The 27132-nt window shown below is 46.0% G+C and overlaps 1 protein-coding gene across 2 annotated transcripts in view; it reads left to right on the forward strand.

Annotated features, from left to right (window-relative positions):
- Positions 1-27132, forward strand: part of PTP4A2 (protein tyrosine phosphatase 4A2) — a 510667-nt gene that overhangs the window by 362664 nt on the left and 120871 nt on the right. For both annotated transcript variants that reach the window (XM_044082674.1, XM_044082682.1), the window contains exon 4: positions 326-456. In XM_044082674.1, the coding sequence (XP_043938609.1) occupies positions 326-456 (131 nt within the window). The remainder of the gene's footprint in view (positions 1-325; positions 457-27132) is intronic.

Consider the following 27132-nt stretch of genomic DNA (forward strand, 5'->3'; position numbering starts at 1 on the left):
TAACAGGTCTGGTTCCATACACCACTGCAATAGGTGCAGTCTGCTCTATGGGAGGGAGGGAAATGAACAGCAACAGGCATCTACAAGTATTTGTTGGTGGCATACAATTCCAGGCCTTCAGGTTGAACTCCCTTAGCATTTGTCTGAAGTGATCTAATTACTTATGTGCCCTCCTTACTGACCGCAGCAGTTGCTTTTCATTCTGCCACTTTTTGTACCTTTAAGTTTTCTTGCTTGGCACAATTACTGTAATGAACTCATTGCATAGTTCAGTGTTGCAGTATTCAAAGTATTTTCTGTCACTTAAGTCTTCCTTTTTCCCCAGGACTGGCCTTTTGATGATGGAGCACCACCCCCTACTCAGATAGTTGATGACTGGCTCAACCTTTTAAAAAACAAATTCCGTGAAGAGCCAAAGTGTTGCATTGCAGTACACTGCGTGGCTGGACTTGGAAGGTAAGAGCACTGCACCTGTAGAGTTGGTGGGCCATTGCTCTGGCCATAAATGTTGATCACCTACTTTGTAAAAATTTAAAGTTAATTGAATGTCTGTTGCAGAGCACACTGCAAGCTTTAAACGATTCAAGAGATGCACAAGACTGCTTACCTGATAGTTCTTCATCCTTGTGTTAGTAATGCCGGTGACTTTTTTATATAACTCAGTAGATGTCCTTCCTTAACACTGTTGTCTTCACTCTTGGAATATCTTAAAGATAAGTGTTCAGCCAGTAATACCTAAGCCTTTCCACCTTCCAGGTGCCATACATCAGACGTGTTATGTGCAAAGTATAAAATACATATGAATGCCCAATTATCAGAACTACTTTGCTGCCAGTCTGTATGCTACCCTTGAATTTGGTTTGCAAGCTGTTCAGATCTGATTCTACTACCAGAATTTCTAAAGGTAAGCTCCCTATTGAGGTCTCTTCTTTTCTCTTCCTTTAATGTCAGTGTGATTGGCAGATTTCCGATAAAAATAGATGGGAGAGGTGCCTTTTTGTTTGGGTGCTATATGTGACCATATGCAGAGAGAGATTCATCAGGCGTTTGTCCCTAAGACACCCCACAGTAGTCTTATGTCTATTTGGAGAATCAGTGGTTGAAGCTTTTATCTCTGGATACTATAGCCAAATCTGCCCGTTCAGATGTTGAGCCAAAGTGGGGCATACTAACCCTGCTGTTGTCCAGCCACTGAGCCGCATTGGATTGAAGAACCTGGGGACTGTCCTTTGCCAACATTGGCTCCCTCTGCCATGACAGCGCTTTTTACCCACACATCTGCTGAGGCTGTGCTTATGACTAATGCAGATGTGGTTGGGGAATCGCAGCTGATTATATCTGAGAAGCCTAAGGGGAGTCCCCAAATACTTGTTAATAAACAGGTGCCTGGTACACTCATTGAGTCTTGGCAGGGGTCTGAATCATCTAGGTTTGCTAAACTTTATCTTACCTAGAATAAGTATGTGGTGCCTGTAGCTAAGGATCCGAACAAAGAATAGATGGCAGGATTTTATGCTCATTTCAGTGCTGTTAAGTCTCTTAAAGCCCCCTCATGGATAATCTATTTTTGCTTCTATTCCCTGGTCTTTCACTCCTTCCTAATGCCCTAGGGACACTGATTATAGGTTCATAGGTTTATACTAGGCTATCTGCCCTAAGGCATTTATAAGCCTAGCCCAAATTTTTGTGGCTTACGCCACCCCTTATATGAAAAATTAATGTGCCCATTACTTTGTTGTGCCTCTGTCCAGCAGTGACACAGAGATGATTCCCGGGATAAACCTATGATGTCCTTCAAGGATGCATCTGCAGTCCTTACAAACGGGTTGTCCTGTCAGGCAGCCCTTCGGTCGGCCGGATTCCAAAGTCTGGGTCTGGCCTCGGCTGGTGTCGCACTTCACCCGACGTCATAGCTGCAGTTCTTCGGGTATAAAGGCATCAGCCGACGCCATTTTCCTCAGTCTTTCTTGCCGCGTGGCGCCCGAAGCAGAAGCTGTTCGCAAGTGCCGGTCGGTCAGATCCAGAGATTACTACTACCGAATACTACTTCGAAGACTTCTAAAAAGCTAAGTACCCCGTTGGGGACTCTCTCTTGCCTCAACCGATGTCAGAAAAAGTGAATAACTGTTTAACTTGTGGGAAATAAATACCTCATAAAGATTTCCACTCTTACTGCTTACCTTGTTTAGGCCCAGACCACGACGTAGCAGCTTGTTTAGCCTGTGCTTCTTTCAACTGACGGACGCTTAGACGTCGGTCGGAGTTTGCTGAACAGTTTTTCGGCTCAGATTTTGCGTACATAATGCTGTCGGATCCTCCGACTTCACAAGTTAAGAAACGCAAAAGGACCGACACTCGCGGTCCGTTTCGCCGAAACCGCTGTTAAGCAAACCGCGAGTGTCTCTGTTTCGGCCGAAACCGAGCAAACGGTTCTATCTTCAGCCGAATCCATGACTACTACCGAGGCCCCTTCTAACCTCGTTGAATCGGCCTCTGAGATTCAACCTACTACTGTGGTTTCACAAGAATTATCGGACACCATCCCTTTGGATGTTTCAACCCTGCGTGGTGCTGCTAGGCCGCCTGCAGCCATGTCCATAAAGGCCTTTGCCAGGGCTAAAGCAGCCAAAACTTCTAAGTCTGTGCCTGTTAAGCCCCCCTCTCACAGGCCCAGTTCCAGTTCCCAAATGCTCACTCTGGCAGAGGATCTCATCTCTTTAATAAGGGGATCCCAACCTCATCCAGACAGGGCCTCTCAACCTCCTCCAGAAAAGAGACCTAGAGCAAAGCCCCCTGAGCCAGTGTCCTCAGATGATTCTTCTGATGATACAGACAATACAGACCATCCAGAGGCTCCTTTTTCACCTTATGAAGACTCCGATGCTGAGGAATCGATTCCTTCTGCCTCTCCACCAGAGGAATTTTCTTTTGGGGAAACCTTACATGCCATGAGAGAGCAATTCCAATGGCAGGGGCAAGATTTTTCAGATTCAAGGAAAAGGCTTAGGACTTTTTTGCATTTACCACAACATAGGCCTTTAGCTATACCTCCAGTTCTTCCTGTTGTAGATGATGCATTTAATGATGCTTGCACTGCTCCTGATACTTTGCCTCCAGCCCCTGCTAAGCCCGATAGGTTCTACAGGGTCCCGGACACGCATCACCATTTATACAAGGCTCCTTTTGCAGATCCCGAGACTATCTCCCAGGGGCCTAAGGCAGTAGCTTCGACCTCAGTTAAAAATCCTCTCCCCTCTGAAAGGGAATCCAGGTCCTTAGAGAGATGGGGTAAAAAAGTATACACCTCCGCTACTCTCAGCTAGGGCATTGAACTGTCAGTTTCATATGATCCAATACCAGGAGTTTATGCTTGATCAGTTAACTAAGAAACTGTCCTCTGATGATTCTTTAGATAAGAAATATGTTCTAGAAATGGTGCATAACATTCAGCAGGTTAGTAACCATTCTTTAAAATGTGGCTATGATGCACTGGAGGCTTCCTTTAGATCAGCCATGACTGGCACAGTTATAAGAAGGCATGCATGGTTGAAAGAACAGGTCCTGCCGAATCATGTTAAAGCAAAACTATTAGATGCTCCTATGGATAAGGTCAGTTTATTTGGTTCTCCTGCTCAGCAGGTACTGAAGAAAATGGAAGAGAAGGCAAAATCTGTACAAACAGTGAAAGATTTCTTACAGGTTCAGCCTCCAAGGTTTAGCAGGAACTGGCCTTCCAAAAATTGGTCCTTTCCAGACTCCTCTAAAACAGAGAGAGGCAGGAATAGGCGTTCAAGAGGCAGAAATCAATCCAGAGGAGGTGCCTACAGGGGATGCCAGTGGCAAGGTAACAACCAGCGTGGCACAGACACAACTACTACCACTGCAACAGGACAATCACAGTGACTTGGCTCTGGCACCGCCTACCAGGGAACAAATAGCAGCACCCTTAGGCGGAAAGTTAGCCTTATTTTCAAAAAACTGGCACTACATCACAAGAGACAAGTGGATTTTGCAAACTATAGACCAAGGCTACAGGTTTCATTTCCATACTTTATCAGGAAAAAGAGGAATGCCAAACCTACCACCAAATCAAAAGACAGAAGCTCTAAAACAAATAGCTCAATTAGCAAAGATGAGAGCTGTGGAAAGGGTACCATCTATGGAACAAGGAAAGGATTTTACTCCAGACTATTCCTGGTACCAAGAAAAGAGAAAAATTGGAGGCCTATTCTCGACCTGTCCGCTTTAAACACATTCATCATTGTTCCAAAATTCAAAATGCTGACCCTACAGCAACTTCTTCCCATGCTGGGCAAGGAGTATTGGCTGGTGACTAGATCTCAAGGAGGCATACCTGCACGTCCCCATACGACCAAATTGCAGAAGATACCTCAGATTTCTTGCAGGATCAGAGCATTATCAATTCTCAGCATTGCCCTTTGGCTTATCTACTGCCCAGAGTGTTCACGAAATGCCTGGCATCAGTAATCGCTCACTGCAGGCTTCAGGGAATCCAAATATATCCATACCTGGACGACTGCCTGATACAAGCGGACAACAAAAACAAGCTAACAGAAGACTTACAAAGAGTCATTTGCTTACTGCAAGCCCTGGGATATACAGTCAATATAAAAAATCAAGACTGATACCATCCCAAAGAATAACCTTCTTAGGTGCAGAATTGGACACAGTAAAACAGATGGCATTCCTAACTGCAGAAAAACAAGAACAACTTCCTCTCTACTTCTTGGCATTAACAAAGCAGAACAAACTATCAGCAAGGAAAGTACTGCAGGCCTTGGGCTTCATGGCATCCTGCATAATCCTGGTCCCTCATGCCAGACTGCATATGAGAAAGCTACAGTGGTACCTGAAGAATTTATGGTCTCAACACAGGCACAGCCTAGAAACCGAAATACCCCTAATTCCATGCCTGAAACAAGAGTTCCTATGGTGGGCTCAGGCATGCCAGTCAAACCCAGGTTTGCCTTTCCACAGCATTCAACCAAGCCAAACCATCACAACGGACGCCTCAGACCTCGGTTGGGGGGCCCACATGCTGGACAAGTGCATACAAGGCTTATGAACTCCAGATCAGCTGCACCTGCACATAAATCAAAAGGAAATGCTGGCAGTAAAACTAGCAATCCAGAATTTCAGACCATTCCTCCAAGAAGGGCAGTTGATAAGGACAGACAGCACCACAGTCATGTGGTACATCAACAAACAGGGAGGCACTCATTCATACCCTCTATGCCGGATGGCACTGGACCTATGGAATATGGCTCTGAGCTACAACATTCAGTTGCAAGCAATTTTTGTACTGGGAAAAGAAAACATCCTAGCAGACATATTAAGCAGAACTACCTCGGATGCTCACGAATGGATGCTACACCCGGACATCTTCAAGGTCATCACAAGGAAATGGGGACTGCCACAAATAGACCTATTCGCATCCCCACTCAATCACCAGCTCAAGAAATTCTGCACAAGGACGTACCACCCACTTGCTTGGAAGGTGGACTCTCTATCCTTCAGTTGGAAAGGCCTGACTGCATATGCATTCCCACCTCTTCCTTTGATGCACAAGGTGCTATTGAAAATCAAAGAGGAACGTCCAAGGATCATTCTGATAGCTCCAGACTGGCCAAGACAACATTGGTACCCGTTACTGAGGAGCATGTCTCGGGGGGAAAATGTGGACACTACCCCTGATTCCTTTGCTGTTAACTCAGATGGCTACAACACCGTGCATCCAAACCTGAAAACTCTGCAGCTGACTGCCTGGAACATTACATAAGAGCAACTAACCCAGATTTATCCCAAAGGGTTAAAGACATTATCCTTGAGGCCCGCAGACCTTCAACAAGAAGGAACTATGCAGGAAAATGGAAAAGGTTTCTCATTTGGAGTACTGAAAGGGGATAAGATGCGTCAAAGGTAGACATTGCCAACATCCTGGAGTATTTGGCAGAGCTTTTCCATACAGGCCTGTCCTATTCCTCCATAAAGATACATGCATCAGCTATTTCTGCAGAATACAGCTTGATCCCCTGTCTTCTCATCCTCTACTCAGGCAGTTTCTGAGAGGAATTAAAATGTAAAACCTCCTAGGAAACCACCATTACCAGCATGGGACTTGAACTTTGTGCTAGAAAATTGACACTCCCCTTTCGAACCAGCAGCAACAGCAGATCTTCAACACCTATCCTGGAAAACTGCTTTTCTGCTGGCAATTACCTCAGCAAGAAGGGTTTCTGAGCTACAGGCTTTAATGGCAGTACAACCCTTCCTAATCTTCCATCAAGATAGTGTCCATGAGAACAAATCCTACATTTATGCCTAAGGTGGTATCCAGAGTGTCTTTAAACCAGGCTATCCACCTACCTACCTTCTTCCCCAATCCACAGAACAGGGGGGAAAGACTGCTGCATACTTTGGATGTACATAGACAGTTGCGCTACTACCTGGACAGAACCAAGGGCAATAGAAAAGCTGACCAGCTTCTGGTAGCATATGCAACAGGAAGGAAGGAAAAGCAATTTCAAAACAGACAATCTCCAAGTGGATAGGAAATTGCATCAGATTCTGTTACTCCTACCATGGAAAGCAAACTCCACAGAACATAAGGCCTCATTCTACAAGGGCTACAGCCACTACCACAGCTTTCTTACGAGGAGTGGCTACCAAGGACATTATAGAGGCTGCTACTTGGACCTCCGTGCATACATTTGCCAAGCATTATAACTTACCTTTATACTCTAGATCCCGAGCAGGGTTTGCCACTGCTGTTTTGCAAGGGATCCTAACTACATAATTTCTTCATCCTCCGTGCCTAGTTTGGCTATGGTATTCTACCCATTTGTAAGGACTGCAGATGCATTCTTGAAGGACATAGTACAGTTTTGTACCTACCATAAATGTAGATGTCCGAACAGGAATGCATCTGCAGTCAGGATTACCCACCCTCCTTCCCCTCTGTGGTATTCCTAGGGTATTTGCCCATCTAATAGCTAGCTGGGGGGGGGGATCTCTTATGGTGTATTTGTTTGTATATATGTACATACATGCTTATTTTTTGTGTTTGCCTTCTACTATTTGGAAACATTGGCATTTATCCAAAATTTAGCTATCCAAGAAGGCAACTGGCATCTGGGGCAAGAAACACTGAGCAAAATGGCGTCGGCTGATGCCTTTATACCCGAAGAACTGCAGCTATGACGTCGGGTGAAGTGCGACACCAGCCGAGGCCAGACCCAGACTTTGGAATCCGGCCGACCGAAGGGCTGCCTGACGACAGGACAACCCGTTTGTAAGGACTGCAGATGCATTCCTGTTCGGACATCTACATTTATGGTAGGTACAAAACTGTACTATCTCCCATCCACAGGTCAAGATTTCTCTTGAACAGAGCCAGCGAGGTGCTCTGCCTCACATGGACCGGGATTTTATTCCACAGCATAGGGAGTCTGAGTGATAAATCTATCCCTCCAGCACGTCCTATTTATATCCGTGCTAAGGTTTAAGTTGCTTGCTCTAGTGGTTTTGGTGGATTTGGATTTTTTGAGGTGGAGCATGTCCATTAATTCCGGGTTGGACATGGCCTTGTATGTCAGGCACATGTCACCTCTGAGCAGACGGTATGCAACTGAATAGAGCTGGAGTTTCTTCAATCTGGCAGCATATGACGGATTTTGGAGTCCCTTTATCCTTTTGGTGAGGAACTTTTGGGGTCTCTCCAATTGCTGCAGATGTCGGGTGAGATGCATCCCGAATGGGGCATTGTACTCTATCATTGGTCTGATGAGTACAGGGGAACAATGACCTCACTAGATCTGGATGTGAATCCCTTCATGATCAGGTGGGCAATGTAGAAGGTCTTTCTAACCACTTTAGCAACGTGTGTCAAAAGAAAGGCCACTGTCAACCTGGGTCCCCAGGTCCCTGATAACCTCTTCTGTGCTTAGTGGATTGCCACCTATATGGTAGCTTGGGGTTACCTTGTTTTTCCCAAAGGGTATGACTATACATTTTTTGGCGTTTAACTTCAGGCCATGGCTCTGGCACCAGCTATCTGTTTCCGTGAGTCCCTTCTGAAGGATATCAGTGTCCGATGCACTTTTCCACTATGGTGCCCAGTTTGCAGTCAGCAAACTGTCAGCCAAAGTCCTCCCATGTTGGCCTGTACTTCTGAGAAGTAGATGCCGAACAATAGGGGGCCAAGGACCGAGCCCTGTGGGACACCACTTGTGACCGGCTTGGAGTTTGACATAGCGCCAGCAACTCTAACCCTGTGGGTTCTGTTCTTAAGCCAGTTTGCAACCCATCTTGTGACATATGGGTTTACATTTAAGCTGGTAAGTTTTTCTACAATACCAGAGTGGGGTAAGGTCAAGGTAGGCTATATGGACTGCCTTTCCCTCATCCATGGCCTTGGTGACTGTTTCGAAGAAGTCGACCAAGTTCAAAAGGCATGATCTTCCCTTGACGAAGCCAAACTGGGTCGGGTCCAATGTCTGCAAGTCCCCTATATCTTTGTTTATGAGCTCCATTATGATCCTCTCCATAGCTTTGCAGACTAGACTTGTTAAGCTTATGGGGCGGTAATTACTAGGGTCCGTAGAGGCACCGCCTTTGTGGAGTGGGACCACAGTTGCCGTACGCCACTCCTTGGGCACGTATCCTGTGGTAAGGCTGAGATTAAACAGCTGCCTTATGTGCGGGTTTAATTCCTCATTTAGCTCGTGTAGCACACAGCCGGGGACACCATCCGGTCCCATTGATGCTGTGTTTTTAGCTTTAGAGAGAGCAGCTTTCACCTGCGCATTTGAGATGTCTGGGAGGCTACACTCTGCTGGGATAGTTCTCTCTCCTTTAGGGGGGGTGAGGGGGGTGAAGTTTGCACTGAACCTGTCTGCCAGTATGTTGGCAATGTCTGTGGGTTCAGTGATTTTTGTATCATTTTGGACTAATTCTGAGCATATCTGGGAGTTTCCACCCAGGTTCGTAACATAGCTGAAAAAGGCCTTGTCCTTTGAATCCATGGCAATTTTTCTCTCAAAATTGGCCTTAGTTGATTTTGAGTGCTCGTATTTTTTTACTAATAATGATCAGGGGTGACTTCCCTTTTATGGATTTTGTTCTATCATGTAATAGCTTACTCCTCTTATTGTAAAGTTTGTTAATGGCTGGGGTCCACCAGACTGGACGTTTGCCCTTTGTGGAAAGAGTCTTGGTTTTATTTGGGATTGCCTGATCCATGCAGTCCTGGAGGTGTTCATAGAAGGCATTTGTAAGGGCTTCCACAGCTTGGGTTGTGGTTTCCACTGGCTCAGGGGCCTTGAAGGATACCACACCAGTCTTGAGTAGTGTGAAGTTTGCTTTAGAGAAGTTCTTCACTGTGGTCTTTTTTGTTTGGGGTGGGGGGATGTGGATTTCCAGTGAGATTAGTTTATGATCAGATCTCACCAATGAGGGATATACTTCCGGTGTGGAGCATTTTGTCCCCATGTTTGTGATAATGAGATCTAGTATATTTTCTCCTCTCGTGGGAACGGTGACTAGCTGTTCCATGGCATTTGAATTTATGAACTCCAGGAACCGTTGGGCTAGAAAGTTAGGGCTTGAGTAATGTTCCCAGTCTATATTTGGGTAGTTGAAGTCACCCAATATGATGGTGTTTGGAGATGCATTTATACCCTCCAGTGTCTTCAGGAAGGCTGTGTGGGGTTCCTGAGTTTGAGAGGGTGGCCTGTAGCATGCTACAATTTGTAGAGCAGTTTTGCCTATGGTTAGTTGCACCTGGATGGTTTCCGAAGCTTTGTGCGTTGCCACCAACCTGGAGGTGTTGGGTATCCTTTATGAATATGGATACACCCCCTCCTTTTGTGGTGTGGTCCGGGTTTTGGGGCCGGAACGCATGATATGAGGTAAAACCTAATAGTGCCGGGGTGCTCTCAGGAGCCTTGAACCAGGTTTCAGTTACAGCACAGACATCTATGTTCTCCATACTGAGAAGGGCCTCGAGTGCGTGCATTTTGAGATTTAGACTTCTGGCATTGAGCAGCATTACCCTCAGTTTCTTCCCATTTTTGTTTTCTAGGGTGGTAGGTTTAGAATTTGAGCCTTGCCTAAAAAAGGCACTATGGGGGTGGCAAGAGCCTTAGCCAATATCCGGAATCCCAGGGGTGACAGGTGCTAGCCGTCCCTTGCGAAGCAGCGTGGCTTGTCAAGCATGTCATCCCAGGCAGACAGACACTGGATCCCCTTTGAATGACACCAGACATTAAGCCAGTTGTTAAAGCTGATCATCTCTTCTCTATATTGTGGCATCATTCTTGATGAAGGAAGGATACTGCTCAGGGTCATACCTGCCTGGGCTACATAATTGGAGAGCTCCTCTGTCTCTTCATGTAGTCCAGGGAGGTACGTCTCAGGTCGTTCACACCAGCATAGACAATGACTGTCATATTTGTACTTGCCGTGGAGTGACCCGAGTGCTTGTGTTATGTGGTGGATTCTAGCGCCCGATAGGCAGCTTACTGTGACCCTCTCCTTGTTCAGCCTGGTGAGTGGGACGTCGGTGTGTCTGACTATGGAGTCACCTATGACAAGTATGTTTGGTGTTGTATTTAACCTTAAGGGCTGTGACTGCTTTGCACACTGCTTTTGTGGTTTGTGTTGCTTGTGGGGTGTCTTGAGGTAGCAGTTGTTTGGGTGTCTGCTTTGGAGGCCTCTGCTGTTTAGGTAAATTTTTACTCAGAGCCTCCGAGTATGTCTTTGTGTGTGTTTGTGTTTGATTCAGTGGTGTGGTAGCATTATGTGAGGCTGGTTTTGTGGTGTGTGTAGTTGCCTTCTCCTCCTGTCTGGTCTTGCCAGTCCTGAGTTGAGAGAGCTCAGCCTCCAGTTTGGCTAAATAGCTGCATCTCTCGCAAGTATTTGTGTTATGTGGGAGGAGGAGAGGGTTGTCTGTGTAAATGAGGCAGTTATAACATTGCCTCAAGATTCCCAGATTCACCAGCTGGACCGGAGAGGAGATTGACAACTGACCTTTGGACATGCTAGAATAATATTGGGAATTCCTTAATTGATAACATGGGCCAGTGGGGAGTGAGGGTGTAGTGCTTTTAATTTGTAGTGCTGACTCATATAATTGCTTTAGTGAGAAAGTGCCAGGTAACTTGAGTGCAATGTGTTACAAGTAACTAAATGCAAAAACGACAAACAGTAACTTTCAAGTGCAACAAGGAACTAGTACAGTAAGCAATGCAGATATCACTAGTGATCCACAGAAGCGCTGAGAAGCCGCGTCTTAGGTGGAATTAGCTTCCAGGGAAATAACAAGCAAACAAACAACAAGCATATAAACAAAGATAGATTCAGCAGGCCTGGATCTAGTCTATGCTAGAGCAAACAAGGTGTACCAATTTCAGTAAGATACAGTTCAAATATTCAGGCACTATAAACCTTTAACCAGAAATTCCCAGCTCAGAAGGGCAGAGTCCAGCCTCTTCTCCCACAAGAGTGCAGACCACGAATCTTCTTAATGTAAAATAACTGGCCTGAAGCCAGTGCCTAAACCAGAACTAATACCCTTGGACACTGGGCTCTCAATCAGCAGTTCCCAACTTAGAAGGATGAAAGCTACCTGTCCTGCCACCACAGTGCTTGCCGCAAACCTTCCTAATGTAAAACAACTAGTCTGAAGCCCAAGTGCTTAATCCAAAAGACTTAGAATGATAGCTACACTTTAATCAAGTTACAACCAAGCAGTAATAAATACAATTGAATACTTTAGAGAATGTCTGGATTAGTGCTCAAGTTACACAAACAAAGCTAGATCCAGCAGGCCTGAATCCAGTCTATGCCACAGCAAACAAGGCGCACCAACTTCGGTAAGAAGCAGTTCAGATATGCATGCACTATAAGCCTTTAACCAGAAATTCCCAGCTCAGAAGGGCAGAGTCCAGCCTCTCCTCCCAAGAGTGCAGACCACGAACCCTCTTAATGTAAAATAACTGGCCTGAAAGCCCAAGTGCTTAAACCAGAATTAATACACTTTTAGAATAACAGACACTGAGCCCTCAATCAGCAGTTCCCAACCTAGAAGGATGTAAGCTACCTGTTCTGCCACAACAGTGCAGACCACAAACCCTCTCAGTGCAAAACAACTGGTCCGAAGCCCAAGTGTTTAAACCAAAAGGCTTAGAATGAGTTACACCAAGTAGTAATAGATACAATTGAGTATTTTTAAGATGATGCAAAAGTAAAATGAAGTAGGTAGAAACACAAGTACAGTAAAAGCAGATAAATTTTTTTTTTATCTGAACAAGTGCTGAGATCAAAGAAACGGATTTGAGTGCTGAAACCAGAAAACTGGCCAGTTATAAGAAAAAAGAAAAAAAACAAGCTAGAAGGCTTCCCCCAAACACAGAAGGGCTTGGGGGCTCAGAAGCCTACAAATAGTCTATACCACTTAACAGGAAAGGCAGGAAATAAGCTTAATTTTTTTTTTGGTCCGTTTCCCAGAGGCTCTCTTTGTACACAGTAGGAGTGCCTGAAATCAGAATATGATCTCACTGCACTCAGTTGAGTGAGCAAATGAGATGGGCCCAGAGGCAGGCTGAGGGGCGGGCAGTTTCAAGGCCACTAAGATTAACACCAAAACAAAAACAGGGAGGGTGGGTGAGAATAACTGAAGAGCAGATTAACTGCCACTTGAGTTAAATATTCCTTCAACACAGTTTAAATCAAATTAAATACTGTATTTTTAAAAAAAAAGTGCAGATAAAGGTACTTAAATTCTCTTATACGTCCAGTTGAATATAACCAAGTTCTTAGCCGGCCAAAGCTGAGGTTTTAGTTAAACTGTGGTGAGGAGTTTAACAACTTGTTTTTCAGGTCCACCCTCTTGCCATGGGGTCTGAAGAAAAGGATGCATGGTCTTCTGACTCCCCCGTGGAAGTAGTGCCCTTTGGGGATAAAATGTCTCGTATGGAGCATTTTAAGTGGGACTGTCCCCAGGTTTGACTTTCAAAAAAGGTGTCATGAGCCCTTGCAGTCCCTTTAGTGGTAGATACTTTCACTGCAGCTTCTCAAGCCCCTGAGTCTCCCCTAAAAAGCTGGACAGGTTCTACAAAGTTTATGAAGCTCAAATTGTTTTGTATAAAAGCCCTTCCCCTGATCCTGCTGTTTGTGGCCACTGATAAACCATCCAAGTTGCTGTCCTCTTCTAAGCTTTTACCTTCTGATAAGAACAGCAGTGCCATGGCAGGTATGTTCAAGTATATATATTTCTGCTGCCTAAGCTGTTAGGACTATTAATTACTAGAAGCATATGACGGGGTATGTCCTGGCTTTTCTCTCAAAACCTGGGAGCATTCTGGCTGATATGCTTGATTTGGAGGGAAGTTTTGTCTGCCATTTCCTGCTTTATCTCTGTTAAATACAGTTAGGTTGCTGATGCCTGCTATGTTGCTGTGTTTAGATCTGTAATAAGGAGGTATTCTGGGTTGGGCTTCCAAGTTCTGTCTAAAGGCAAAGGCCAAATTAGACTTGCCCTTTGCCAACCAGAATCTCTTGACACTGCAGCTGCTGAATTTAAGACACTCCAAGATAAAGGTAAAGGTTTGCCCCATGATAGTATTTTGTCCCTCCTGAAGTGTTATCCACTTTGTTTGAAAATTTGATTTGTAAAAATGTGGAGTGTGAATTTGAGAAATTTTCATGTAATGAAAAATTTTTCAACTTACCCAAGAATGAATGGCCAGCTTTAAAAGAATTGCATGAATGTGTGGGGGAATGTGTTTAGGCAGGCCGGCGGAGGAGGTAATTGGGTTATTTTATCCAAGGATAAATATGTTAATATGTTGAAAGGTGTTGAATAAGACTCTAATCCCATTACTGTATTTAATGCACAATTAGAAATTTTAGAAAGGGGAGATAGACTTAAATTTAAAATGTGCTCCTAGTAGACCCTATTGCTGGTCTCTGCCTAATGATCTTTGCTAAAGGTCTAGTGTGTATTGTAGCGCACAGGTGCTAAACCCTGGTAGCTTCTAGTGATGGGGATAGTGCGGGAAACAAATGACCAGATCTGTTAGGTCATTCTGTAAGCCAAAAATAATTAGATATTAGTAGGAGATGTTCTCAGCATTCTGTATGGAGTCTTGGATATGATAAGGACCACTCGCCTACATTATCTTGCCTTGCTCTATTCAATAAGTAGGGACAGTAATTCTTTAGTCAAAATATAGCAACTGTTTCTCTTCCCAACTGTTTTCAATATTTCCTGTGACTTCAAACTGGTGTTTACTGTAAACAGGTGTTTAGTATTTTCGTGTTCTTTTATTAAATACATTTAAACTTTTCATTGTGGCAAGTTATTTTAGAAAATAAGTTTTGAGAGTATTTGTACATATTTGGTGATAAGTCTGGGCACTCCTGAAAAGCCTGGCTCTTTGGTTAACATTACCATTTGTATTAATATTAATTTCACTCAGTATACTTGGATACCCTTTTAAGAGCCTTATGGCTGGTGATGGTGACTCTGTACCTTATAGTCTGTGCAAAGTTGGTAGAGTGGGTAATCTGTGACAGCCTTTCCCAGGTGTATGTATGAACATTTAAATTTCAGTGTCAGCTACTTTGGCAGGGACACAAAGCAGTGGTTTCACAGAGTGGTGGAGGACTTGACTTAGGCAGTCGGCCAGTGGGAAGCCTTATTGGGGACCTGGGGGAGGGAGAGAAACCCAGGCCAAGTTAAGGGTAGTTGTGCTTAATGCAGAGGTCTGCTCCTGGTAATACTGAGTGTATCTGTATTCCAAGTGAATGTCCCTCCAGTGTCAGTAGTGAGGATTCAGGTTCCCTGGCCCAGAATTGGGACATCACACCGTGTCTGCCTTTTCAGGTTCTTCTCCCTACTCGGGCTGTACACAGATGCTTCCAATCAAGGTTGAGGACCCTCCTGCAACACCCTCAAAGTCCAGGGTGTTTGGTCCCTTCAACAAGTGACTGACCATAGCAACATCGGAGATGGCGGGCTCCACTATTAGTTCTCCATGCCTGTCGCACCTTGGGGTGACAGAACATAGCAACATCTGAGATGGAGGTCTCCACTATTGGCTCTCCATGCCTGTCACACCTTGGGGTGACAGACCATAGCAACATCGGAGATGGAGAGCTCCACTATTAGCTCTCCATGCCTGTTGCACTTTGGGGTTCTGGTTCATATAAAACTTTTTGCAGACCAATACAAGTCATGTAGTATATCAACAAACAAGGGGGCACACAATCTTGTGTATTGCAGAAAATGCTTTAGATTAACAGAAGTATGTTCAGGAATGTGACCATTCTTAATTTTGGTTGCTATATTTCAAGACAGTGTAGTTATCCTGCAACTGAGAATACATTAGTCTATTTGTAAATTTCAGTCTCCCCTACGTCTGTTCTTTTTTATCAATATTCCACAACTAAGTGCGTCTGCTGCAGAAAGGTCCTTCCTACTGGCAAGTGCCTTATTTGGGTCGTAATCATAACGCAGGTCTTTTCCACTTGAAGGTTCTGCATTGCCATCATATTGTTGCAGCCTTAAATGTTTTTTTCTGCCTCCCCCCCCCCCCCAAAAGTCCAAACATCGCATAGAGGAAGACAAAAGGAAAAGTAGTGCACTGACGTCTAACGTCAGAAGTGAAGAAAAAAGCTGAATTTAGCTTAAGACACCTACTCATCTTAAGAACAAGCACCTCTGGCACCTGCTGTTTGCTTTTTCTTGCATCTGTTGGGTATCTGACTGTGTCCTCCATAGAGGTACACCTTCATATCCTACTGACAACTTAAAAATGGCTAGATTCATCATCGTCTCAAGGATGTCGTATGGACCAGCACCGGCCTTAATCCCGGCATTCCTATTCAGGAGTATGCTCCCCAGAAAGCTCACTGACTGATATGGGTACTATCTTTGAACACAGCTGATGCCAGTGCCTTTGACATTAATGGACTTGACCTGTTTCAGGTGTCCACTTCCTGACACTGGTGCAGTTATAATTCCCCTTCCCACTCTGGGGCACCTGGTATTTTTGTTCCCCAACCCTATTCTCAGCATATGCAAGGATTACTGCCTCTTGCCCCCAACATCTGTAGTGCAATTTTCTATTCTGATGAACCACAGTTCAGTTTGACTACCAATTCAGAGGTCTGACATGAACCTATATAAAACAACGCATGTCACTTTTCAGACTTCAAGGACAGTAGTAAGCTCCCTCCCCCTTCTTTCCTTGTACGACTGAAATTTGGAGAATTGAAATCGTTGGACTAGCAGCTCACCAGTTCATTCCCATGGAGGAGTGTAAAAAGCCTTTTGGGTTGTGACAGCAGTAGTGAACACCTGTTTTTCATTGAGAAATTTAAAGTTTCATTTAGATGGAACAAACCAGTTAAAGCTTTAGCTAGAGAAAGCCATGCAAAGAATGTTTTCACAGGAGGCCATGCCTTTGCATCCTCATTTCTATATCTTTCTATATATATATATCTGTCTGTCTGTCTCTGTCCCTCCCTCTCTGTCCCTCCCTCTCTGTCCCTCCCTCTCTGTCCCTCCCTCTCTGTCCCTCCCTCTCTGTCCCTCCCTCTCTGTCCCTCCCTCTCTGTCTGTCTGTCTGTCTCCCTCCCTCTCTGTCTGTCTCCCTCCCTCTCTGTCTGTCTCCTCCTCTCTGTCTGTCTGTCTCCTCCCTCTCTGTCTGTCTGTCTCCTCCCTCTCTCTCTCCCTCTCTGTCTGTCTCTCTCTCCCTCTCTGTCTGTCTCCCTCCCTCTGTCTGTCTGTCTGTCTCCCTCCCTCTGTCTGTCTGTCTCCCTCTCCCTCCCTCTCTGTCTGTCTCCCTCCCTCCCTCTCTGTCTGTCTCCCTCCCTCCCTCTCTGTCTGTCTCCCTCCCTCCCTCTCTGTCTGTCTCCCTCCCTGTCTCTGCGCCTGTCTCCCTCCCTCCCTGTCTCTGCGCCTGTCTCCCTCCCTCCCTGTCTCTGCGCCTGTCTCCCTCCCTCCCTGTCTCTGCGCCCCTCTCCCTCCCTCCCTGTCTCTGCGCCCCTCTCCCTCCCCTCTCTGCGCCTGTCTCCCTCCCTCCCCTCTCTGCGCCTGTCTCCCTCCCTCCCCTCTCTGCGCCTGTCTCCCTCCCTCCCCTCTCTGCGCCTGTCTCCCTCCCTCCCTCTCTGTCTGTCTCCTCTCTCCCTCTCTGTCTGTCTCCTCACTCCCTCTCTCTCTGTCTCCCACTCCCTCTCTCTCTGTCTCCCACTCCCTCCCTCTCTGTCTCTCCTCCTCCTCCCTCTCTCTGTCTCCTCCTCCCTCCTCTGCCTCTCCCTCCCTCTCTGTCTCCCTCCTCCCTCTCTCTGCTCCTCCTCCCTCTCTCTCCCTCCCTCTCTGCGCCTCCCTCCCTCTCTGCGTCTCCCTCCCTCTCTCCTCTCCTCCCTCCCTCCCTCCTGTCTCTCCTCCCTCCCTCTCTGTCTCTGCTCTCCTCCCTCCCTCTCTCTTTCTCCCTCTCCCTCCCTTTCTCCTCCCTCCCTGTCTCTGCGCCCCTCCCTGTCTCTGCGCCCCTCCCCTCCCTGTCTCTGCGCCCTCCTGTCTCTCCTCCCTCCTGTCTCTCGCCTCTCCCTCCCTGTCTCTGCGCCCCTCTCCCTCCCTCCCTGTCTCTGCGCCCCTCCCTGTCTCTGCGCCCCTCCCCCCCTCCCTGTCTCTCTGATATCTACAGATGTATATATGTATGTTCATATTTGGTTGACAGCACATGAGTAACCCAGAAATAGCAGTAGCACAGATGTGTGACTGCAGATTTGTGTGAATCATATTTGGTTGAATTCAGGCTTTCTATAAGGTAGGTATTTAGTAGTGTTTAGGAAAATGAATGAGGTAGATGTTCCTCGTGTTTCACTATTGCAGTCATCACACTTTGGTAATCTCCCTGCAGGTAGCCCTCAGTTGGTCCGAATACCAGAGACTTAATATTACTGCGTCTGTTGCTGTCGCTTCAGTACTGACGTCAGGGGTATAATAACAGGCAGCAGACACCATTACTTCAGTCTTTCTTGCAGAGGAGCCCAAAGCAGAAGCAAGTGCCGAGTCCGGCCGCTACCTGAATTTGTTTATGAATTGAGTAATCATGTAGTCTTCTAAAGCCAAGTACCCTGTTGGGGAATCCTTTTTTCTTGCTCACCAATGTCAGAAAAAATAATTTTCTTGCCTGTGGAAAGCAAATACCTCAGATTTTCATTCTTACTGCGTCACCTGTTTAGACCCAGACCACGACATCCCCCACTTGTGTTTTTCTGCCTTGTTTAACACCCGAACCATTCGTTGTCTGGCTTCTTTTGCTCTCAATCTCCGTATTCTGAAATGGCTTTGGTAAGCCATCCCAGTACCGGTATTCTGAAAAATGTAAGGATAGACCGCATAGGTCCAAAACTGCCAACGACACTTACGTTAAGCTAGTCGCCAGTCTGCCAGTCCTTGGTGAGGTGCTTTCCCAGCCCCTGATGCCTGCTTCAGTGGATTCACAGGCCTCTACAGCCACCTGTTCAAAGTCCGGTATGCCGCGAGACTCTTCGACCATGGAACCTGCGGATGTCTGTACCTTGGATAGGTCCAGAGCCGCTGTGCAGGCACCGGCTTCTGAGGCAGTTCTTCGCTCAACCGACGTTAGACTCAAACTGAAGACTTTTAACCAAAACTACCGAGTGTCTTAGGACCAGAGTACGCACTATACCTATAACACAGACTACCAAAGCACATGCATCTGCTCCCATGCTTCAAAAACAAATGCTTAGAATGGTCAGACCTTATTATGCTGATTGGGGAAGTCAGCCTTCCCCTGCTAAGAGAGACCAGTCCCCTTCAGCTTCTACAGACTAGGAGTCAGATGACTGAGATTTTTGATTATGAAGACATGCCCTTATCTGCTTATGAGAATTCAGATGCAGAGGAATCCATTCCCTCTGCCTCCCCTCCAGAGGATTTTACTTTTGGTGAAACCTTGCATACCTTGAGAGCATTTCCACTAGGAATGCCAAGACCATCCTTAGTCCAGAATGAGACTCAGAATGTCAGCGCAGGCCTTTAGCAATACCCCTTATCCTGGATGTTGTGGATGATGTTTTTATGGAATCCAGTCTTACTCCTGACTCTACCTCCCAGACAGGTTCTACAGAGTACCAGACACTCACAAATTTCTTTTCAAGAATCCTACTGCTGACCCACAGATTATTTCCCAGGGGCCTAAAGGTATTAAGGCAACTACAGCCAAGAATATCACCCCTTCGGACAGGGATTGCAGAGCTTTGGACAGATGGGGTAAGAAGGTATATACCTCTGCAACTCTTGCTATTAGGGCATTGAATTGCCAGTTTCACATGAAGTACCAGCAACATGTTATGGAACTTATTAAATAAAAAGTGGCAACCTTTTCCGACTGCAGAAAATAAAGAATTGCAGGAGCTTGTGCACTCTGCAAGTCAAGTCAGCAAGCATACTTTGTGGTGTGGCTTTGACACCCTAGAAACGTCTTGCCAGGCAGCAGTCACTGGCTGTGTACTGAAAAATCATGCTTGGCTGAAGGAGCAGACCTTGCCAGACAATGTCAAATCAAAGTTACTAGACACTTCAAAGGACAGTTTGTTTGGCACTAAAGCGGAAGAAGTTCTTAAAAAGATGGAAGAAAAAGCTAAGTCTATCCAGACTGTTAAAGAATTCTTACAAGTGCAACCCCCCAGATTCAGTAGGCATTTCCCTTCCAAACACTGGTCCTTTCCAGCCCCCTCCTGGCCTTCTCAAACCAGACCACCAGGGGAAACAGACCACCTAGACTACAGTCTCAGGGTATACAGAGATCTAAGCAATGGAGTGACTCCACCCCTTAAGCAGGGAGTGGTAAGCCACCTCCTTGCAAAAAAAGCTCACAATAACTTAACTCCACTCCCAATCCCTGCCCAATTGCTTGTGCCCCTAGGAGGAAAACTTGCCCTTCGTGCAAAAAACAATGTCCATCACACAGGACCGGTGGGTCCTCAACATTGTATCCCAGGGGTACAAATTTTATTTCCATTCACTATCAACCCCAAGCGGGTTTCCAGATCTTCCTTCAAACCAGTGCTCAGAGGCTCAAAACCAAGGGTGGTTCCAGTAGAACAGAGAGGTCAAGGATTCTACTCCAGACTCTTCCTCGTACCAAGGATCTTGGCGCCCAGTCGATGTTCGTATTTCACTTAGTCATCACTTTTGCGTTATCTGCTTGCAGTAGCCTTCAGTCGGCCTCATTATCAAAGTCTTGGGTCCTGTCCTGGTCTTGTTGCTGTCTCATCTTCTGTGATGTCAGGTAGTCAGGGCTATAGAGCATGCAGCCAACACCATTACATCAGTCTTTCTTACTGTGCGGTGCCCGAAGCAGAAGCAATTCGCAAGTGCCGGTTGGCTGACTCCTGAAATTTTCGTTTTCGCGTTTCATAACCGAAGTCTTCAACTAAAGCGAAGTACCCCGTTGGGGAAACTTTTTTTTTTTTTTCTTGCTCTAAACTGATGTCAGGAAGTGTCAATAATTGTATTTCTTGTGGAAAGCAAATACCTCAAAGATTTTCATTCGTACTGTATTCCTTGCCTAGGCCCTGACCATGATGTACCTCGCTGTCGGTTTTGTGCCTTTTTTAAACCATGAACTATTAGTCATTGGTACATTTTTGCTTCTAAATATTTTGGTACTCTGTTCAATTATCCAGGTATGTCTTTGGTAAGCCACTCTACTACCGACATTCTGATTAAACACAAAGATAAAGACAGGTCGCCTAGGTCCAGAGCTGCCGCCAACACTTCTCCTAAGCTAGTCGCCAGTTCACCGGTACTCTGAGGCGCTTTCGCAGTCACATACCCGCTACTTCAGATTCGCAGGCCTCTACTGAGACCCATTCGGAGTTTGGTATGCTGCAAGATACTTCAACTGTGGAAACTGCGGATGTCTCTACCTTGGATGGGTCCGGAGCCACTGTGCAGCACCGGCTTCTGAGAGTGTGTTCAGGCCTACTGACTTGCATATTAAACCAACGCCATCATCTTCTAGGCCTAAAACTCAAACCATGCCTAGGAAACTGCCCAGACCACTTGGTCAGGCCTCTGCCTAAAAAAAACAAATGAGAATGGCTGAAGACCTTATTACTTTAATCTGGGGAAGCCAGCCTTCCCCCTCTAAGAGACCTAGGACAGAATTTGCTTATGATACTTCTGACCAGGATTCTGAAATTTGTCTCCTGATGACCAGGCTTTACCCTTGCCTACCTATGAGGATTCTGATGCAGAGGACTCTATTCCCTCTGTTTCTCCCCCAGGGGATTTTTCTTTTGGTGAAACCTTGCATACTCTTAAGGAGCATTTTCACTGGGAAGGCCAGGATTACTCTGATTCTAAAAAGAGGCTTAGAGATTTCTTACTCCTGCCCCAACGCAGGCCTTTAGCTATCCCTCCTGTGCTGGACATTGTTGAAAATGCTTTTTTGGAATCTAGCTTGGCCCCTGACTCTCAACTCCTGCTCCCAGAAAGCCTGATAGATATTGCAGGGTTCCTGATTCTCAAGTTCCTTTAAAATCCTACTGCGGATCCTGAGACAATTTCACAGGGACCCAAGGGCATTAAGGCTACTATTGCCAAAAATCCAATTCCCTCTGATAGAGATTCCAGGGCCCTGGATAGATCTGAAGCGTTTCTCCCCGGGCCTCCGCTGAAAACAGGCTCTGTGGAACCTAGTCGGACATTCCCGGTCAACAAATGTTAAATAAATAAATGTGGTAAGAAGGTATACACTCCTGCAACCTTGGACATCAGGGCCTTAAATTGCTAGTTTCATATGATGATTCCTGATTGTGCTGAAAATAAGGCTTTACAGGATTTAATGCCTTCTGCTGAACAGATTGGAAAACATACTTTGCAATGTGGTTTTGATTCACTAGAGGCATCTTGCAGGGCTGCTGTCACCGTATCTGTACTTGGAAGGCATGCTTGGCTTGAGGAGCAATCTTTGCCAGATCATGTTGAAACTAAATTGCTGGATGCTCCCTTAAATCAGGACCGCCTGTTTGGCGACAAAGCAGAAGTAGTTCTTAAAGATGGAGGAAAAAGCTAAATCTATGCAAACTGTTTTACAAGTGCAGCCTCCTAGATTTGGTAGGCATTGGCCCTCAAAAAAAAAATTGGTCCTTTCCTGCCTCTTCCAGGCCTTCTCAGTTCAAACCCAGAACCAGCAGAACACCTAGGCTTCAGTCCCAGGGTACGCACAGGACTAAGCAGTGGGGGCTCCCACGTCCAAATCGGGGAATAGTAAGTAACTTTAAAACTTCCAAGCACTTCTCAATTGACTGCTCCTTTAGGGTGAAAGATTGCTCTGCAAGCAAAAAAATGGGAACTCATTACCCAGGGCAAATGGGTTTTAAACAGTTTTCCAAGGATCCAGATTTCACTTCCAGATGTTACCAACCCCAGACGGTTGGCCAAATTATCCCCAAATCAGTGGGCATAGGCTCAAAAGCAAGTACTCTCCCAAGATTAAAGGCTATTCAGATTGTACCAGAAGAGGAAAAGGGACAAGGTTTCTACTCTAGACTTTTCCTGTTACCCAGAAAAGACTACTCATGGCATCCTATCCTGGCCCTTTATATCCTAAACACCTTTTTGTTGATTCCAAAATTCAAGATGCTAACTCTTCAGTTGCTTCCCATGATGGGCAAAGATGCTTGGTTGGCAACACTGGATTTAAAGGAAGCCTACCTGCACATCCCAATCAGGGAATTTTGCAGAAAATACCTATGCTTCAAAGCAGGCTGCATGCACCATCAGTTCTCTGCACTGCCCTTTGTGAATACCCTGGGCGCAGTAAATAAGCCAAAGTGCCTAGCTCCAGTCATTGCATTTTTCAGGCAAAGAAATAAATATTCAAATATACCCATACCTGGACGATTGTCTAATTCAGGCAGAAAGCCAGGAAAGCCAGGACATACTTATTTGTACAAAAGGTGTTAACTTGTCTGGGATACACCATAAACTAAAATAATTCACATCTGGTACCCTGTGAACAAATTATATTCCTGGGAGCAAGCTTGAACACAACTTCCCAGATGGCTTTCCTCACGCCAGAGAAACCTTCATTTAGGTTCATAGGTTGATACTAGGCTATATGCCCTAGGGCATTTATCAGCCTAGCCAGAGTGTATTTGGCTGCCACCCCTTTAAAAAATGGGTTTTACTGTGCCCTTTTTTTTTTGGTTACTTTTTTGAGCCTCTGTCTAGCAGTGACACAAGTGATCCTCTGAACTTACGATCTCCCATCCACTCGTCAAGATTTCTCTTGGAGAGTCAGCGAGGGGCTCAGCTTGATATGGACTGGGATTCTATTCCAGAGTACTGGGAATCTCTGGGTCAAGAATCTGTCTCCATGTCCTATTAATTTCTGTGCTGAGATTCAAATCCCTTGAGCGCGTAGCTCTAGTGGATTTGGATTTTTTGAGGTGGAGCATGTCCATTAATTCTGGGTTGGACATGGCTTTATAAGTCTGGCACAGATCGAAGTAGGAGGTATGCAACTGAGTAGAGCTGGAGTTTCTTTAACCTGGCAGCATAGGTCATCTGTTTGAGACCCGTGATCCTCTTGGTGAGGTACTTTTGTCGTCTCTCCAGTTGCTGCAGGTGATGGGTAAGGTACATCCCAAACTGGATTTGACAACTTACTTCAAAGTAGTGGCCACAAAAAAACTATCTGCAAGGCAAATACTGCAAGCCTTGGGGTTCATGGCCTTGTGCATTCTACTAATTCCATATGCAAGACACCATTGTAGTTTCCTCATATGCTGTCTAAAAAGCTTATGGTGTCAACATTCTCAGGATCTAGAAGCAATGATTCCTATCATACCTTGCTTACGGTTAGAATTCCTTTGGACAGTGGCCTGCCACCAAAACAAGGGACTACCATTCACTCTACCCCCTGCCGACCAAACCCTAACAGACGCATCAGACTATGCATTGGGGCTTACCTGGCAGGGAAGTGCATTCAGGGCAAATGGAACCCAAGTCAAATGCACCTGCATATCAATCAAAAAGAAATGCTAGCTGTACAGAATGCTCTGACAGCCTTCATGGACCACATTCTTCCAGGACAATTAATGGTAAAGACGGACAACACCACTGTTATGTGGTACATTAGCATGGGGGGTACCCATTCTTACCCCCCTCTGCAGACTAGCCATGGCTCTGTGTAACACAGCCATGAGCTACCAAGTGCATCTACAGGCTCAATTCCTGCCAGGAAGACTAAATACACTGGCAGACGAACTAAGCAGAAATCTCATGGACCCACATGAGTGGAAACTGGAACCAAAGACATTCAACATGTTCAACAGTTGGGGGATCCCAGATATAGACCTGTTTGCCTCCCCCCAGAACTACCTATTGGACAAATTCTGCACAAGGATTCCCCACAAACAAGCTTCGGAAGTGGATGCTCTGTCCATCAGCTGGAAAAATCTATCAGTTTATGCCTTTCCTCCTCTGCCTCTCCTCTCCAAAGTACTACTAAAGATCAAACAGGACAAACCAAGGATGATACTCATTGCACCAGACTGGCCATGCCAGCAACGGTACCCCCTCTTGCACAGTGTCGTAGCTGACCCCATGGCACCTACCTCAGGCCTCTACCCTGCTGTCTCAGCAGGAGAGCCAGATTCTGCACCCCCAGCTTCAAACCCTGAACCTGGCAGCCTGGCTACCTAATCTCTGTTACCACCCCAAAGTAAATAAGTGTTGGATGTTATTTTGGAGGCAAGGAGGCCTAGTACTGGAAAATCTTATGCTGAAAAATGTAAAAGATTCTGTGCCTGGAACCAAACTCCAGGGATGGCCACAGCAGCGCCCAAATGACCTCAGATTCTTCAATACCTAACAGATGCTTTACAGGGGCCTTTCCTTTTCATCCATCAAAACTCACACCTCAGCCATTTCAGGTCATTACAACATATTAACCACCCCTTTTTTCTCACCCACTGCTCAAGCAGATGTCCTTCAAGAATGCAATTGCAGTCATAACATGTGGGTTGTCCGGCCTCGGGCAGCCGGATTCCAAAGTCTGGGTCCGACGTCGGCTGATGTCGCATTTCTCTCCGACATCAGAGCGGCTGGAGTACATAAGCATCAGCCGACGCCATTTTCTTCAGTCTTTCTTGCCGCGCGGTGCCCGAAGCAGAAGCAGTTCGCAAGTGCCGGTCGGTCAGCTCCTGTATTCTTCGATTCCGAAGACATCAAAAAAGCCAAGTACCCCGTTGGGGACCTTTTCTTGCCTCAGCCGATGTCAGAAATTACTGAAAAAGTTAACAATTGTCTTTCTTGTGGTAAACAAATACCTCCTAAGGATTTCCACTCTTACTGTCTTCCTTGCCTTGGCCCAGACCACGACGTCTCGTCCTGTGTAGCCTGTGCTCGCTTCAACAAGCACACTCAGGCGCCGGGCAGAGTTCGCTGAAGATTTTTTCGGCGATAAATTTGCTTACACCATGCCGTCGGAACTTCCGACATCGCAAACTCCCAAGAAGCGAAAAGACCGGGACCGACATCCTCGGCCCGCGTCTACCACCGACTCCACGCCAAAACCTAGCGCGAGTGCTCCTGTTCCCTCTGAGATGGTCTCTCCACCGCTCCGAACCGAAGACACCGCATTACCGACTACTCTGATTCCGGACATCACTCCGCCAGTTATCGATTTTCCTCTGGATACCGAAACAGAGGAAATGCCCGAGACCATTGCTGTAGACAAGGTCACTCCTGCATGTGGAGCTGCCAGGCCTCCTATGGCCATGTCTATTAAGGCCTACACTAGGGCTAAGGCAGCCAGCAAAACAAAGCATCTTACTACTAAAACCTTACCTCAGCCTACTCCAGAGACACAAATTGTCCATTCTTTGATTAGAGGTTCACAGGCCCATCCTGAGAGAGGATCCCAACCTCCTTCTGATAAAAGGCCCCGGGTTGAACCCTCTGACCCTATTCCTTCAGATGAAGATTCTGAGGGCTCTGTCCACTCTGATAGCCAGGAAGAGCTCTTCCAGACCTATGAGGACTCTGATGCAGAAGATTCTATCCCCTCGGCCTCCCCTCCTGAGGATATTTCTTTTGGGGAAGTTCTGCATACCATGAGGGAACATTTCAAGTGGCAGGGGCAGGATTATTCTGATTCCAGAAAACTCCTTAGGACTTTCCTTAAGAAGCCCCAGCACAGGCCCTTAGCTATTCCTCCTGTACTTGTTTTGGATGATTTATATTCTGACTCTAGTGCTACCCCTGATTCTCTTCCTCCTGCTCCAGCCAAGCCAGACAGGTATTACAGGGTCCCAGAAACTCATTCCCATTTATTCAGGGCCCATACTGCTGATTTGGAAACTATTTCACAGGGGCCTAAAGGAGTTTCCGCTTCCACCTCTAAAAATCCATTGCCCTCCAACAGGGAAGCTAGGTCTTTAGAGAGATGGGGCAAAAAGGTTTACACATCCACTACCTTATCTATGAGAGCTTTGAATTGCCTTTTTCATGTTACAATATCAGGATTTTCTGTTAGAAGATTTACAAAAAACATTAGCCACTCCTGATCCTTTAGACAGGAAGGCTTTGCAGGAAGCTATACATAACACTCAACAAGTAAGCAATCATTTCCTGCAGTGTGGATATGATGCACTGGAAGCTTCATGTAGGGCAGCTATGACAGGGGCAGTCATTCGTAGACATGCGTGGTTAAAAGATCAACCTCTACCAGATCATGTAAAGGCAAAACTTCAGGATGCACCTTTGGAAAAGAACAAGCTTTTTGGTGCTAATGCTAAGGATGTGTTAAAGACCATCGAAGAAAAAGCAAAATCAGTTCAGACGGTGAAAGATTTCCTCCAGGTTCAGCCCCCCAGATTCAGTAGGAATTGGCCTTCAAAAAACTGGTCCTTTCCTAATCCAGAAAAATTTCAAAGGGGAAAAACAGACGTGGCCGAGGAAGAGGCCAATACAGAGGCCCTTACAGGGGACGACAATGGCAGCCAGGAAACCAAAGAAGTGACGCAGGGGTTTCACCTGCCCCACAGCCACAATCTCAA

Source organism: Protopterus annectens, chromosome 1.part1 (genome assembly GCF_019279795.1).
Source record: "Protopterus annectens isolate FY-2018-M chromosome 1.part1, PAN1.0, whole genome shotgun sequence".
NCBI lineage: Eukaryota > Metazoa > Chordata > Ceratodontiformes > Protopteridae > Protopterus > Protopterus annectens.